The sequence below is a fragment of the Hibiscus syriacus genome, unplaced genomic scaffold (genome assembly GCF_006381635.1).
Source record: "Hibiscus syriacus cultivar Baekdansim isolate YM2019G1 unplaced genomic scaffold, ASM638163v2 tig00111097_pilon, whole genome shotgun sequence".
Classification (NCBI taxonomy): Eukaryota; Viridiplantae; Streptophyta; class Magnoliopsida; order Malvales; family Malvaceae; genus Hibiscus; species Hibiscus syriacus.
In genome coordinates this window covers 636,653-649,716 of record NW_024062982.1, presented here as the reverse complement: position 1 = coordinate 649,716, position 13,064 = coordinate 636,653, and the positions used below count along the sequence as shown (strand labels likewise).

Below are 13,064 nucleotides of genomic sequence, written 5' to 3'. Positions count from 1 at the left end.
AGCATAGTTAGCTCCATTGAAGAAATGAGGCTTGTTGACGGGCATTGAATCGAGAACAAAGTCAGAGTTTGAAGCGTCGGCCATTGATGACTTGAATATCGATGTAACTCTTCATGAATCGACTCAAGAGGCGATTAAACCTTCAAATGAGTGAGGCTCTGATACCAATTGTTGAGTTAATCAATCGACGAATATAGCCAAGAGGGGGTGAATTGGTAATTAAAATTTTGGTGGAAGCTTTTGTAAAAAATTGAAAAATATTTGCACAGTGATTTAGAGTGGTTCGACTTTCTCAACCAAAGTCTACGTCCATTACCTTAGCTATCCACACTAAATATTTTCCACAAATTCACTAATTTGTCTTTCTTTTGAGGACAAAGAGTAACTTTACAAATCCCTCAAGAATTATACCTCAAATTCTTGAGAACACTCTCTCCCAAAGAGAACAATACAAATTTTGCAAACTTACAAGAAAATCCTCACAAGGAAAGATGTTTGCACAATTCTAGAACAAAGAAAGAACACTCAAGAATAATAAAATTGAGTACAATAAGTGTTCTTGAAAGCAAAGATGAATATTGAATGAAATATGCTTGAAAATGCACAAACTTGAGGTTTGATGTTTTCTCTTTGATTCTCTCTTGATTCTTGATAATTGTTATTGATCAATGGGTTCTAAGCTTGTTTAAATACTCCTTCAATTGATTCCTGAACGTTGGGGATCATTAGTGGAGTCAATAGAGCCGTTATTGTGTGAAAATAATTAATAAAACAGCTTGAAGTGTGGGGGGAATCGGTACCCCCTCATAGGGAATCGGTTCATGTAGTGTAAAATTCAAATATTTCGACCGTTGTGAGATGGGGGAATCGGTACCTCCTGGGGGGGAATCGGTTCCCTCCGAGTAATCTGTTATTTCTCGGAGCCAAAACCATTCAGGGGGTATCGGTTCCCTCCTAGGGAGAATCGATACCCTCTGAGTAATATGTCTTCTTTGTTTTGAGATTTATTAAGAAAAGATTTTTGGCTCGATTAAGGCTCGAAATACTTTGTAAATTTGTTTAAAAGATTAAAACATTCTTTTAAACTTGAGTAAGGATTGAAATTGACATTTGAAAAACTTGGAGTAATATTTTGATATTCGAATAGTTTAATCGAATAATATTAAAAAATGATTATAAAATCTTGAAATCTAATAACATTTAATTTGTTATATCGAAACATCAAAATGTTTTCAACAGTATCTCGTTCGGAATTTAAAAAAAAATTAAAAGTTTAGATACTCAAACGGACCAAAATTGATAGTTTAAGTATTAAATATGTTAATTTTTTAACAGTAGAGTATTAAAATAAAAAAAAACTAAATATCAGGTATGATTTTAAAAAAATTTAGATACTAAAACGGACCAGGACTAATAATTTATATACTAAATACATAGTTTACCCTTGTTTTTATATCACAATATCAGCTTGTCTTGTTTTCAGTTGAGATTGATAGTCTTATTTCAATTCTCCTCTTCTCCATAAGATCAGGGACAAACTAGGATGATGAAAACAGGACAGAATTCTGCTAGTGGTCTTGTATCCTCTTCTATATTGTACTAACGATAATATCAATCAGGTTGAACTGCAATAATAATAAATTTTAAAATTTGGTCTAAAGATTATTTTTCAAAGAAAATAAGGTGCATTTCACCACTTTGATTTTTATATATAAGAATAGAGTAAATTAATTATACTATGAAAATCAAATAAATTGATCCAATTTTACCGTCAAATATTTAAGCAAAACAAATTTCTTTTTAATCAAATTAAAATAATAGAATAAATAGTTTCTTCATTCTTGAAAGTTTTATTTATAAAATAAAATTAAATAATCATAAGAAATTATTGAAACAATTGGATGATTTATTTTATGTTATATTAATTTCATATTTAATTAAATTAATTTAATATATGCGCATATTATATCAAAGAAATTAAATATATGCGCATTTATGTTAACGATTACATTAGAGTTATATGAATAGTAAGTGATTTATCTCTCCTAATTTAGACAAATAAATGATAACATTAGAGTTATATGAATAGTTAATGATTGTATTTTTTTCTGAATTATTATTTTTTGATTAAATATTTTTCTGAATTATGAATAATGTATCTACTTTTTAAATGTATAGTTTCACTGAAATAATATATTAGAATTTAAAAATTCATATAACTTTTTTTAACTTTAACTTTCAATTTTGTTATTTTTTGAGGTCTCAAGTTCGAGAACCGTGCATACCAAGGGTATGAACGCTTAATATTAAATGATTTATAGTTATATTTAAACATACACTATCTTATATTTATCTTAAATTAATAAAAAAAATAATCAACAGTTTAAATTTCATGAAACATTTTAACAATTTATATTAACATTAGGGAGTAAACAACATCATATATGGGTCATCTGATTATTACTGAGTATTTGTTTTGATGAATGTTTTTAAAATGATTATCAATCATTTTAAAATATCATTAATATTATGTTTTTATTTTTAAAATAATTATCTAATTAATAAAAGTTTCTAATTTTCATTTTTTTAAACACCCCACTACCTCCATTATATTCAAACCACGTTCCTTATAAATGAAAAACACACTTAAACAATTAGGAGTAGTTTCCTTGGTTTTTGTTTCAACCACACTTAAACAAAAACATCTATATTTAGACAATAAGCATCTATATTTAAACAAAACCCTAAACCATTATGTTATTTTTTTCATGTTCATTATATATTTTAGACAATTAGTAACCCACAAACCAAAAATCAAATGCTAAAGATAGAATAGAGTACAATGGTAAGTAATTTACTCCAATGAAACGCTGTAAGATAGGAATAAACATATTCATTTTTGAAGATTAGTATTAGAGCTGAAGATAATTTTAGACTTTTAGGTTTTATTTAAGTGTGGTTGAAACAAATACTTAGGAAAATGCTCTTAATTGTTTAAGCGTGATCTTTTTTTTGTAAGGAACATGGTTTGAATATATAGTGAAGGTAAGTGGTGTTTAAAAAAATATAAATTAGAAATTATTTTGGGGTAAATTAGATAAAAAAATATTGTTTAAGGACCTATTTGATATTTTATCATTATTTTAGGGGAAATAAAATAATAATTTTTTTAACGTTATCACATCATCAATTTAACGGAATAATAAGTGACCGGTTTATTATTTTTGAAACTTTAATAGAGAAAACAAAAACTTAGTCAAATATTAGTGACAGTTAGTGTAGTTTACTCTTAAAACTAATAAAGATATGGATGAGTTTGTTGAAAATACCCTGGCTTCGAAGTTCTTGATCGTCAGGTTTGACAAGTGATATTGAACAAAATTTGTTCACAGATCCTACACGTCACCGTTGATCATATAAAAACATAGGCGGTCGCCGACAGCGGTAGTCTTTGTTCAGTTCCAGATATCGGACAAAAGTCGCCAACCGAGCTTAAAGACGGTGAGTTCCCACTTCCCGGTAAAATATTTGTCACCCCACTTTATCGTTAACGGTAACTTTAATATCCTCGGAAACCGACGGCTCTTTTTTAAGAACCGCTTTGATCCTCACATCTTTATGCCCTTTTGTTTACTTAACCTACAAGCAGTGTTTTAAAAATCGGATGAATCGGCCGGTTCAATTGATTCAATTATGAATCGTTATTTAGTCTGGTTCAATCGTTATTAGTGAATCGGTCAGAATCGTTGAACCGTTCAAACTGGGCCGGCTAAAAATTAAAAAAAACCGTTAATTTGTTTTTTTTTTATAAAATTAAACAAAACAACGTCGTTTGTTAAACGAGCCAAGTCGAATTCGAGTATTGCTGAGCTCGACTCGAACTTGAAAACTTTAAAAGTAAGCTCAACTCGACTCAAACTCACGAGCTAAAAATTATCAAGTTCAACTCAAACTCGAAATATAATACTGAAACTTGAACTCAAAAAGGCTTGAACTCAAAAAAAATTAGAAGCTTAATTGAAACCTAAAATTTCACTCAATGCTCACCAAAAGGCTCTATGATTTTGAATGTCAAATTACATCTATTATTTATAGAAGTTAGTTGTGATGCTCTTTTATGTTTCTTAGTCATGTGAGATTGTTTTGTTCTCATATTTTCTCTTTAGACTTTTGAGATGCTCTTCTATTTTTCTTAACCATGTGAGATTGTTTTTAAAAAAAAATTAAACCAATTAATATTATTTTGTTATGATTTTTTTAAATCAAAATTTATTTTTTAATTATAATTATATAATTATATTTATTATTTAATATATTTTACCTTAAATATTATGTTGTAGTTAATTTGAATCATTTTGTTTCACTTGATTTTATGGTTTTTAATTTATATATGTTATGACTTACTTTGAATATGGCTTATGATATAAAAAATTATTTTTTATTAAATATTTTTGATATTTTTATTTAATTTTTTAAATAATATGACATCGTTCAATTCTTCCGACCGATTAAACCGATTCAACTGGTTAAACTAATGAACTAATAATATGACCGGTTCGATCTTAAAACTATGCATACAAGTTTCTACTTCATCTCTGTATCTCAAGAACTCAATTCTCTGCAAAAATCCAGGTTTACCCTCACTGGAAATAACGACCTTTTTTTCCCTTTTGATTTGCTTTATATTTTTCCTTTCTAAGTTCTTCAGTTTTTGGAATTTAATTTATACTATTTTGGAAGTTGAACTTGAAAAATCCTTTTTGTTGTTGTATTTCTCATGGTGGGTTGTTGCTTCTTCTTCTTTTATCAGGGGTAATTTATTTACTAGTGGAGCTGAATTTCTCTGGGGATTTTCTGCCCTTCATGTTGTAATGGTTTCCTGTGCAATTTCTTCATGGACCTTAACCGGTCTTGTAAGATCTTTTATTGACCTTACTCTAGCTTACTTCCTTATATGTGGATCAACTTTGGGTTATTTTGCCTGGAAATTTTGTGATGTTTTTGGAATTCTCTTGCCATGCCCTTGCTCTGGGTTTTTTGGTTACCAAAATGGCAACCTCTGCTGGCATAACCTGCTTATTCAATGGCCTAGGAGAAAGATATACTCTGTTCAAAATATGGCTTTTAATAGGTTCCCCTGCGACTCGGTTTTGATCCACGATCGAGAGTTGAAGCCGAATGATGTAAAATTTGGCTTCGAGGTCAGTGGATCGGAAGGTGAAGCATGTTCTACTTCTCTTTCAGGTCTGAAATTGCTAACTATGGTGGATAAAGATGGTGGATGTGATGCCATCGGAATGAGAACCATGAATCAGAAGCAGAAATCAGGAATTCGGAAGCGCCGGAGGACTGCTTTTGGTAATGGAAAATCGACCCCGGTATTATTGTCTGGAAATTTCCCATCATCAGCTGTTGCAGGTGTCTCATGTTCTTCTAATATTATTGGTGGTGAAACACGAAGTGAGATTAAGGATAATTTCGGTCCAGTTAGCGGAATTGAAGATAGTTTCCCTGGTAAGTTAAATACATCTCTTGTGAAATACTTACACTGTAATATATATGCATATATGTATGTATGCCTGTGTATGTGTTCCGAATTGGTACTTTAGCTTCAAGTGGCAACTTTTCATGTGAATTTTGCTTAAGAGAATCACTCTTTGAGTTGAAGCTTTCATTGCTTCTTGAGATCTGATATAGTTTTTTAGCATGACATGTGTGTTGACCTATATGAACATGCTATTTCAGATGATAAAAAAACTCAAACTTGCACCGATGTCGGTGAGGCAACCCGGCATGGTTTTGAATTGAGCAGTGGAGAGGAAAAAGGTTCAACTTTTCCGAAAAAATCCAGCTGTAACAACACTAATGAAAAATCGAGGTTTATAAGAGATGAAGCGAATTGGATCAGAACGCTAGAACAAGCTCTTGAAGAAGAGAAAACTAAACATGCTGCTATATGCCTGGAATTGGAGAAAGAAAGGGCCGCTGCCGCTTCTGCTGCCGATGAAGCGATGGCGATGATTTTGCGTCTGCAAGAGGATAAGGCTTCTATAGAAATGGAAGCAAGGCAATATCAAAGGATGATGGAAGGAAAATTTGCTTATGATGACGAAGAAATGAACATTCTGAAAGAGATCCTTGTTAGGAGGGAGAAGGAGAATCACCTTTTGGGGAGAGACCTCGAAGCTTACAGGCAGATGAATAATCTAGGAGACAAGCCGGAGGAATGTGATTTTAGTTATACTTTGAGTAATGACGGACAGCAGCCTTTGACTCCACTTGGTATAGATGAGGATCTGCTGCCAATGGTGAAACGGGCAGGGAACAGTGGATTGTCTGCAAAGAAGGAAGTGGGAGCAGTGGATCATGATGACATAGCATGCCAAGAAATTGCAACCAAAACGGTCCAAGGCATTGAGAAAACTTCTTCAACTGGAGAAGAGCTCAAGACAACTGCGGAATTTGGCGAGTCACTAGACTTCAATCTTCAGGATCCCACGTCTGATGTGGAACCGGCTGTCTATGATGTTCATGTTGTTGATGATAAAGTAGACATTCCGGAGAAGAACACAAAAGAAAGTAAATTGCCATGTGGTTCTGCTTTAGATCACAAAACCTCGCTATACGACTTGGGGAAGACTTTTTCTGGGGTCAGTAATGAGATGTTGGCGATTGGTGTTGAAATCGAAGGCCTTAGAGAGAGGTTGCGAATCGTGCAAGGAGAAAAAGTGAAGTTGATTTTCTCATCAGACCAGAGGAAAATGGTAGATACCCATTTGAAACTCATGGAGGAGCTGGTGAACCAGCTTCGAGAATTTCAGCAGCTAAAGGATCCCATTCGACAGGCTTCTTTACCTCCTTTGTCTTCATCTTCCGAGGTGAGTCACTTTTCAATTTTACTGTCATCGTTTGTGTGCTTGTTTAGCTATCCTCTCTGCTCACAAAGGCTTTATGTTGTTAATATTTCAGCAAATTTCCATTTCCGGTTACTTGAAAGGTTTTTCTGCGTTGCTGCAAAATCTTTATAAAATTCAGAATGTCATGTCCGCATGAGAAATGGACAAACCAGGGTGAATGTCCACCTTGCTCACGTAGTTTAGGCGAAAATCGAAACTAAATCATAATTTTCTGATGGTAACAAACGATAGCTGCTAGCTAAGGTGCCTTCTTTTAGCATGAAAGTGTCATTTGAGGCTTATTGCTAATATCATTAATTGTAGCGTCCTTTTCCATTCCATAGAAAACTTCTTCTGCAAGTATTTGAACTTCTGTGTCAAAATAGCTCGAAAATCGACTAAATCACGAGGCACTCAGATAATGTAAGGGAAGATTTTCAATTTGAAAGTGTCGATATCGAAGCAGTTGGAATGGTAAATAGAAAGGGACCATATACTCACCTTCTGAAATTAATGTTAGCAGGTCACTAGTAACTTGGATTTCTGAATGTGGCTCAAGCACCTCTATCTGTCATTAATGTTCCCTTCATATTAACTGAAAATGGCAATCCCTCGATTTTCAGGCTGGCTTCAACAGGAGACGCTGCCGGAGCTTATCGGATGAAATCGAAGATAGTGCCTAAAGCCATGTACAGTAGCCTATCAAATCCGGGAAGGAGATCGATCGTTCGTGCTTGCTTAGGTTTGTGTGAGACCTTTTTTCAGATAATTTGTTAGAAATTTCTTGATAAAAACTGTAAAGTCCATAAAGAAGTTAGTTGATGTTTGTTGGCAGCTGAGAATTTGTATGCGAAAACTCTGTTAATATTTTAGTTTTTCTTTCAAGTAAATATAGAGTGAAAGTTTCAATCAAAGAGATTGGTCCCTCCAATAAATGAATACCGGAAGCTATCTTTGGACCACAATCTGTATTCTTTTATCAACTTTGATACTACTTTAATGTTTTAAACATTTTAAAAAACTCATTTTTATATTTAATTTGTCAATTTGTAACTTTCTAAAAAAGATAATATAAAAAATTATTTATTATCTAAAAATTTTAATTTATCTGATTATCTTTATGCTACTCATGTTTGTGAATAGAACAAACTGGATGGGGAGGGTCGCCTTCGTCTCTGCAGTACACAGTCTGCATTAGTCGGTCAATAGATCAAATATCATTGATTAATTAAAAAAATACTTAATATAAATTTCTTTAAAATAAAATTATTTATTATCTAAAATTTTAATTTATCTGATTAATTACTATTATTTAGATAATAGATAATAACTAACTTAAGAAGTGAAAAGAATATTTTCTATAAATACAAATTACCATAAAACAAAATCATAAATAAACTATTTTTATTCAAAATGACGTGCAACTTCAAATCAAGTCAAATATTTATATTAAACTGTTTATATATATATATATATATATATAACTGTAAATTGGTCTTAAACTATGACTACTGTCAACCATTTTTTTTAAAACAATTAAGTTTAAAAAAAACAATTATGAATTTATTTTGAAAAATTGGCGATTTTGAATTAATTTGAATTAAATTGAATAGTAGTCGCTATCGACCTTTGAGCTAGGTAAGTCGAATACCTAAAAATGTCTTTTTAAAACAATTTTAAGAAAAAATCGTTTTTAAGACAAAAATTGGTTTGCGTTTACCAAAAATCCGATTTAACGGGTTCGGGAGTCGATTACGCGTGGGGAAGGATTAACACCCCCACAGTGCCCAAAATTGGTACTTAGTCGCTTACATATTGTCGCAAATGGCGGAAATTGTGAATTCGTGTCCATGGTTAAATTACGATCCTTTTATTGAAAATGATATAATTTGCTTTGAATTAATTATTAGAGAACATTCTTTAATTTGAGAAGAAATCACAAGATTTGTACATCCTCCAATAGAAATGATATCTCATATATTTCGAGAAATGACTCCTCTCCAAAGTTTTCAAAAAGTACAAATTGATTATAAATCGACTATCGATAATTGCATAAAATAAATTATTATTAAAAAAATGCATTGTGTTATTTGAATAAAAACGAATTAATTAGTAAAATAAACTCGGTTGATTTCAAGTTCACATTTCGTTTGAATGTCATATCGGATTACACTACTTCGATCAAGTAGTACTTTCCACACTCATTCTACAAATGAATGTTCTTGAAAATGTTCGAATAAACCACTAAAAACTTTAATATCAAATAAGACATACACATAATATTGACAAAAGAACATTTCATAAATCAAATTAAAACAAATATGATAAATACATAAAGGTGAACATTATGCAAGCATTCAAGGTTGATAAATATTAAGTAAATATACATATATAATATGGCAGAGTCAAACACATATAATAGTAATAAAAATATTTAATACTTCTCGACACTAGTTTTCGTCCGAGTGACGATGATTATATATATATAATATAATAATATATTATAAATATTATTATTTATATAGCCCGAAGGCCCATTTACAAGTTTGGAGGCCCAATTGATAACTCGGGAACCCGATTACAAGTTTAACCCAAGCCAAACCTGAGCCCGATCCAGACTCAAACCCAACAGATCTGATCCAGGCCCAGCAACCTGAGCCAGACTCGTATCCTACAGGCCCGCGAGAAACACAACTAGGGTTTTCTGCTCATTATCTCCAGCCGCCAACACACCACAACCATCCGATCCAGATGAATATTGACGCACCAGATTGCTCCAGATGATTCCATAAACCCTAGGGTTTCATTGCAATCCTAGGGTTATCACTCTGCCACCTCCAGCTGCTCCAATCGAAGGTTGCCACGTTGCCACCGCCTCCCACAGAAGACTCCAGAAGATCAATACCAGTCGTACAACGCATCACTCTAGGTGAGTCACCACCATAGCCTTGGTGACTCACCGGAGGGCACCCTTGTGATCAGTCCAAATAAGGTATTGTGGTGGCCTATAAAAGACCACCAAACCTGCAAAAAAAGAGAGACATCAAGAACAACAAGAACAAGAGAAGCAACAAGCATCCAAACACAGCCACAGACAGTGAACCACAACAGTAAATAAGTTAAAAGGAAAAGAGAAGAGGTCGAGAAACTTACCTAGCCATCGGAGCTTCCACGTGATTACCGAGATTCGAAACGACCGAAGGTAAAAACTTAGATATAAGATTATCATGAGGTTTTTAAGAGAAATAAAGCTCAAATTTGGGATGAGGGGGTTCAAATTTTTATTTTGGGTAGGTTTGACATTTTCCGGCCACCAATAGTGGCAGAGATCGGTGGAACAAGGTGGTCGGCCGATCGTAGCTCTCCCTTCTGTTAGGGGTTTAGAGAGAAGCGAGAGAATTCTCTCGTCTAGAGAGAGAGAGAATAAAAGAGAGAAATGGGAGAGTGAAGGCCTTATTACCGGTTTTGGGCTATTTATACCCTCCCTCATACGGCGTCGTTTTGGGAGGGTATCTTTGTAATTTTTGCATTGTTAAACTACAACTGTGACCACTCCAATTTTGTAAACCTCGCAATTAGGTCCCGAAATCAGGTTTTGCGTATTTTAAATTCGTTTTCATGTTTTATATATTTTCATTTTAATCACTATATATATATATATACATATATATATATATATGTGAAATTATGTATTTAGTCCTTATTATTTTTAATTATTTATATTTTAATCCTGTGTTAATATATTTGGTTAATTATATTATTAGTATATATATATGTTGGGATTTTCGGACGCTCAAATCGACAACCGAAATTACTTGCAAAGAGGGTTGGAATGGTTTTTGTGTTTAGGGAGTAAGGAGATTGAAAGATAGAGATTTGCAGCGATTTAGAGTGGTTCGACTTTCTAAACCAAAGTCTACATCCACTACCTTAGCTCCTCACCAAGGATTTTCCAACAAATTCACTAATTTGTTTTTTCTTTTGAGGATAAAGAGTAACCTTACAAACTCCCTAGTTTTTTCGGGCTAAACTAGAACCTTTCTCTAGCTTTTACACGGGCTAAGCTAGAACCAAAACCCCTTTACAAAAGGATAAAATAAGTAAACAAGAAAACCTCTCTAAGGTAGGTGTTTACAAGATTAAGCTCACAAGAACAAAATATTTACAAGAGAAAGATGAAATAAGATTGAAAAACTCTTCTCTTGTGTTTGATTGCTTGGATAGTTGTTCTCTTACTTCTTCAAGTGTCCTTAGCTTGTATTTATAGCTTGGAATGTGTTTGATGTTGTATATATCCGTTGGGGATGTTTTGGAGTCATTTGGGGATGATTTTTCTACTAAAAAAGGCTGCCCATAACATGATGCATCGATGATGATCAAGGTGCATCGATACCCCTTCATTAAATTCAAATAAACTAGTCGTTACTAGCCGTTGCAGCCTTGATGCATAGATGCATCGCAGGATGCATTGATGCATAGCAAGGATGCGTCAAATGCATAGCAAGATGCATCGATGCACTAATTGCATTCGATGTTTGGATTCATGGATGCATTGCATGATGCATCGATGCATTAGTGCAGATGCATGGATGCACTGCAGGGATGCATGGATGCATGGATGCACTTTGACACCCTTTAACATTTTTGCTCAAATCCGAATTTAATGGACTTTGAATTATTTTTGAAACCTTTTAAAACTTTGAATAAATTCAATTAAGTCCAAAAACATTTTGCAAATTCAATTCAAGTCCAAAAACATTTTTGCCTTAAATTGTTATATCAAAATATAGTTCAACAATCTCCCCCTTTTTGATATAACAAAACATTTGAAAAATTGTTTTGGCAAAACTCCCCCTTAATAAAATGTTTAATGAAAAAGATATCAATTGTTGGAAAATATATGAAAATGTTAAGCTCCCCCTTTTTCATTAAGAAATTGAATTTTTAAACCAAACTTCTCCCCCTTTTTTTATATCAAAAATAATTCAATCTTTGAAGTTCAAAATAACTTTGGAGAGTAAGTAGTAAATTTGACATTTAAAAATCATTTGAAAAATTAAAGCTCCCCCTTAATAACATTATTCCAAACAAAATTAAGCTTTTAAGTTCATGACACTTAAACAAAATATTGAATTTCTACAAAGAATAACAAACATGTTAGAGGCACATGAAATTCAATATATCCAAGTCTAAAATACTTTATGCAATACCAATTGTTGAAATTTGATATTAATACCAATTGTTTAAATTAAGTGCATTTGCATAAAATTTTCCAAAAATGTTATGCATTTTTTTAAAATTTGATATCAATTGCTAGAGATATATCATTTTCATTTAGACCACATACATAAACATTCAAATTTAGGCCAAAAATTAAAATTTATAAAATCAAAGTATTTTGAAATTTGATATCAATTATTAGAGAGATATCATTAGCATTTAAAACCAATTTTGACCAAAATTCATTATGATGAACTAAAAATTCTCAAAAATTAATATAACTTTAAAATGTTCATCATAATCATGTTTTCAACATACATGAGATTAAAACAATGATGCATAATCATTTAAAACCAAAACTCATGCATGCTTAAAATCAAATGAGCAACCAAATAACCAAAATTAAAAGCATTAAGCTTAGAGGTTACTCATTCCTTTTTCATGTGTGGCTAGAGCATCTGAATATCATTACTTTCATCACCATTGCTCCCACACACCTACAAGAGACATTTATTTCAATTTTGGTATCCAAATTGCTTTGGATCCTTGGACGTTAGTTTCAATGCCCCTTGTTCCCTTAGGAATCCATACTTGTTTAATTTTAAAACGTTTTTCTTTCTTCAAATGACAGGTATGTTCCTTATGACCATGATAATGACAATGTATTGTCATTATGGAACTAGATAAATTATTTAATATGATTTCTTTTTCTTTTGTTAAGCATTCAAGCTTAACTTTCAAATCAAAATTTTCTTTTTCAAAACTCTCAATTTTCATTTTTGAAAGCTCTAAATCCTTTTTCAAAATTTCATTTTGGTTTTCAAAATCCATTTTTGCTTTCAAAAGAAAACATTTTTCATGTATATATTTTGAAATCATTTTCTTATATTTGGAGTTCATGGTCTTAAACTCCAAAAATAATTTATCGTAGGAAGCTTGTAACTCATC

General features: G+C 32.2%; 1 protein-coding gene across 1 annotated transcript; it reads left to right on the top strand.

Annotated features, from left to right (window-relative positions):
* Positions 1 to 4,570: 4,570 nt before the first annotated feature.
* On the top strand, positions 4,571 to 7,810 carry LOC120153017. Its single transcript, XM_039165047.1, has 5 exons — positions 4,571 to 4,632; positions 4,811 to 5,514; positions 5,746 to 6,422; positions 6,498 to 6,878; positions 7,520 to 7,810. The coding sequence occupies exons 1-5, from the start codon at positions 4,571 to 4,573 to the stop codon at positions 7,577 to 7,579; spliced, it is 1,884 nt and encodes a 627-aa protein (XP_039020978.1). The 3' UTR covers positions 7,580 to 7,810.
* The last annotated feature ends 5,254 nt before the right edge of the window (positions 7,811 to 13,064 follow it).